The sequence below is a fragment of the Gavialis gangeticus genome, unplaced genomic scaffold, assembly GCF_001723915.1.
Source record: "Gavialis gangeticus isolate Ggan-Ray unplaced genomic scaffold, GavGan_comp1, whole genome shotgun sequence".
Taxonomy (NCBI): domain Eukaryota; kingdom Metazoa; phylum Chordata; order Crocodylia; family Gavialidae; genus Gavialis; species Gavialis gangeticus.
Window position 1 is genome coordinate 163,624,753 of NW_017729022.1, and position 3,741 is coordinate 163,628,493.

General features: G+C 40.6%; 1 protein-coding gene across 1 annotated transcript in view; it reads left to right on the forward strand.

Moving 5' to 3' along the window:
- SMYD2 (SET and MYND domain containing 2) overlaps positions 1-3,741 on the forward strand; it is a 59,705-nt gene that overhangs the window by 36,825 nt on the left and 19,139 nt on the right. Inside the window, exon 7 of the mRNA XM_019515904.1 lies at positions 1,814-1,916. Coding sequence (XP_019371449.1) covers positions 1,814-1,916 — 103 coding nt within the window. The remainder of the gene's footprint in view (positions 1-1,813; positions 1,917-3,741) is intronic.

The following is a 3,741-nucleotide window of genomic DNA, read 5'->3' on the forward strand; positions in this document are numbered from 1 at the left end:
ATCCTCCTTCCTCCCCTTCTTGAAAATAGGGACCTCATTGGCCCTTTTCCAGTCCTCTGGGACTTGGCCCGTGTGCTACGAGTGCTCAAATATTCTTGCCAGTGGCTGTGCAATGATATCGGTAGCTTTGGCCTTTCTAACTGCCTCCCTAGAACTGCGAGCTGAGGAGGCATACTCCTCTTTAGTAATCTCTCCCTGTTTCCACTGCTTATGTTGGCTGCATAAAAAGTGCAGAGGGTTCCAGAGGTGACATTTCCCCCCTGCCCCCATGTGTGTTCTCACCTCGCATTCATCCCTGTTTTTCAGTCTGTGTGTCCTCACCTGGTGCTCTCTGAACAAGTGATGAGTTCTTGCTCAGCATTATGCCCCTCAGGTTTTTTTGATAAATTCCTCTCCCCTCTCAGATGTTTTAACATGATATATTTTGTTGCTATGCCAGTAGAAAAAATACACAAACTCTGTCAGCTCTGCAAATAAACTAGAGCTAGTAGAGTTGCTCATGGAAGACAGCAGACAGCTCTCTCTAGTGCTGAAGAGGAAGACAGGTACCATGGAGCTTCGGGGCCCGATCACCAGTGGTACTGGTGAATATAGCCCTTGGCAGCAAGTAAGGGCTGTGCAGATTCCACTTGGGTCACTCTCATCCTGTAGCAAAGAAAACTGCTGTAAGCATCTGTTCATTGTAAGTCCTATACTGAAGGCAGTGCTGAGCCCTGCTCCCATTACTCCATTGCGGAGTAGAGAAAAAGACCTCCTGAGTATTGTTTCACTACTTTCATCTTCAACACCATCACTTCTGTGTTTAGCTGCTCAGCAAGTCTGTGAATTTTTCTTTGCTCTGACCAGAAGCAATTATATATTTGCTTTGGGGATAAAGAAAGTAAGTTAGATAATATATGTAATAAAACACACATGCATTGTCATAGCCCAGTGTTAAGGAGGAGGTACTTTTCTCCCAGCAGGTAAGCTTTTTCCTTTTTCCACAAGAAGAAACAACTAATTCTTCAGTTTTAAACTTAACTCATGGTAAATTTGTAGTGTGCTTTTGTGCTCATTAAAGTTAGTTGGAATATTACCACAGATCTCACTAGTACAAGCAACTAACTGTCTTGTTTCCCAAGTTTATCTTTGTGGCCTTACAGTAATACTTAATTATTATACTTAAAAGGCTTTCCTTCCAAAAAGATCCCCAGACACTCGCCAAACTCTTAGTATGCTTTACTTCCCACTGGTTGATTTGCCACTTTCTTTAACGTGAACAGGAGCAGTCCTTGTATGCATGTCACTGGACGTGTCTACACATAATGCTACTTCGCCGTAGCAACACAACATAGCGGACCCCATGATGCCACAGCTATGTTGCTGTAGCGATGCACTCCACCGTTTTAGCTCATCGCTAGGGCAATGTAGTGCCTAAAAATAACTCTGTGCAGTACCGGCTGTTACTGTACCATCTTTTAGTACTTCTAAAAGTAACAATGGCTCCATAGCAGCATGTTTAGATGTGCCCACTCAATTACAGTCCTGTCTGCATAGCAGGAACCAACTGAGAATCACCATCCTGTATAATAAGAGTTGGGAGGTCAGAGGACCAGTTTGTCCGATCCTATTGGTATTGCTCTTGTGTAAATATTAAAATAGCAATTCTGTAGCCTTTGCCGATGTTACATTCATATTAAACCCTGGAATAAAAACATCTGAAATAAGGTGATTTGAGCTTTGAAGCTTGTTTGTCTGCTGAAGTGTTGCTTAACTTTTGGTCTGTTTCTTTGAGAAGAAGTAAGTCTGGCTTTTTTGTTGTTGCTTTTTACAGTGTTGCATTGATGAATCACAGTTGTTGTCCAAATGTAATTGTAACATATAAAGGGACCTTGGCTGAAGTCAGGGCTGTCCAAGAGATTGAACCTGGGGATGAGGTAAATCCATTTTATATGAGTATTTTATTTGCAGTCTTGTGCATGTGCCTCTGCATGGCAGGGAATCCAGCTTTTCATGTTCACTCCATTCAAAGGTGAGTGACGGTTCTGAAAATGCTCACTTAAACGTTCAGGGTGGGTGAGATGTGATCCTGCAAGGCAGCATAATTTTGGGAGAAGAGCAGGGGAATGGAAATGGTGATGAACTGATACCAGTTCATCACTTTGATATGGTTCCTTTATGCCTCAGTTTGCCAGTTTGTAACCTGGGCAGAATAACAACCCCTCAAGGTTGTTTTGTGGCTTAATTTGGTGATTATTTGCCTGTTGCATTGAAGTCTCCAGCTGAAATGAGTCTGAATATATGCAAGCTATTATTATTTCTATAACTTCCATTATAACAGTACTACAGTAATGTTGAAGTATGCAGAAGGAGGCAACATAAAATGGGGGAACAATTTCTGTCTGGGAAGATGATCCACATAATATGGAATACATCTCTGCCAGTTTAGATAAAATACAGCCGTGCATGACCCCGGATTGTTATGACCCCTTTGACTGGAGGTGGGACCAGACTTCCAGTAAAGGGCTGGATGTATTTTCCTTAACCAGAATAAGGCCTGTTAGGTTACATCCAGCCTGTCTGAGTCCCAGTCAGTGATCTTCACTAATATGTCTTGACCAGCAAAGAGCACTATTATCTCCAGTTTGACATGGCCAGAACTGGGGAGAGCTGGTCTCTCATAACTGTGTGTGACAACAACAGGGTCTTATATAGTTAGATGATGTGTTTTGTGTAGGATTTATTTTATAATTACTTCCCTGTTAATAGCACTTGAATGGTAAAGGCTAACCTGTTTAAATTGAGTTCAATATTAATTTTGGTTGTGATTACCAAGCATATAAAATGAGATTTCAGCCAGTAAAAGGAGGAAAGCTTTTGGGATTAAATGATTTACAGTGGTGGACAGTTTCTCACCTGAGTAAACGGGTCAGGTGTGTGGCTCCTTTCTGAGAGTAGGGGATATGGTCATAGGCTGATGTTAAACGATTAAACAATGCTGCAACCCAGTTTTGTTAATTCGCATGAGACAGTTAAAAGCTGGTAATTTAGCGTGACATTCTGGATAAACTTATCTCTCAACTGGGCTTGCTGTCTGAAGTTAAAATTTAACACGTTTCTTGACATGTTACTTGGCTGAACTCTGATTTTTGCAGAAAGACTAATAAACTCTTGGTAGAAAATTCCCCAAAACAAAATGTTAGCATATTTCAGAGTTGTTCTTCTAACATGTAAAAAAAACTTGCTGTGTGTCGACAAGGATTGAATAGGAATAAATGATTTTCCTTGTGCAAAACAGTCACATGGCCTGTGTCCCCATCTTCTGGTTTATTCTTGCTATTGCATCAGAAAATTGTTAGTTTCCATTGTGTAAAGTCCAGTTCCTACTACTTGTGTGTTTTGTGCCTGGGGGAAAATTGAGCATCAGTACAGAATAAAGACAAGCATAAATAGTAAATGAAGTTGACTGTGGTGTTCAAAGGCACAGCAAAGAATGGATCAGATTGAGTGCAGCAGTTCAGACTTAATTATAAATGAGAGCATTTTAATGAATTTGTTTCAATGCAGTGGTAGACTGTAAAGTAGTCCACTGTTGTGTAATTGTATGCTTCTTGGGGAGATAACTTTTTAAAAGATGGAACAGTTTGATTGCATTTATGAACTGTCAATTTAAAAAACATTCAACAAAACTCTTTGGGTTTGTCACCAGAAATTTCCCCTCTACCACCATAATGCAGCAAAAAAAAAATCTTCAAGGAAACT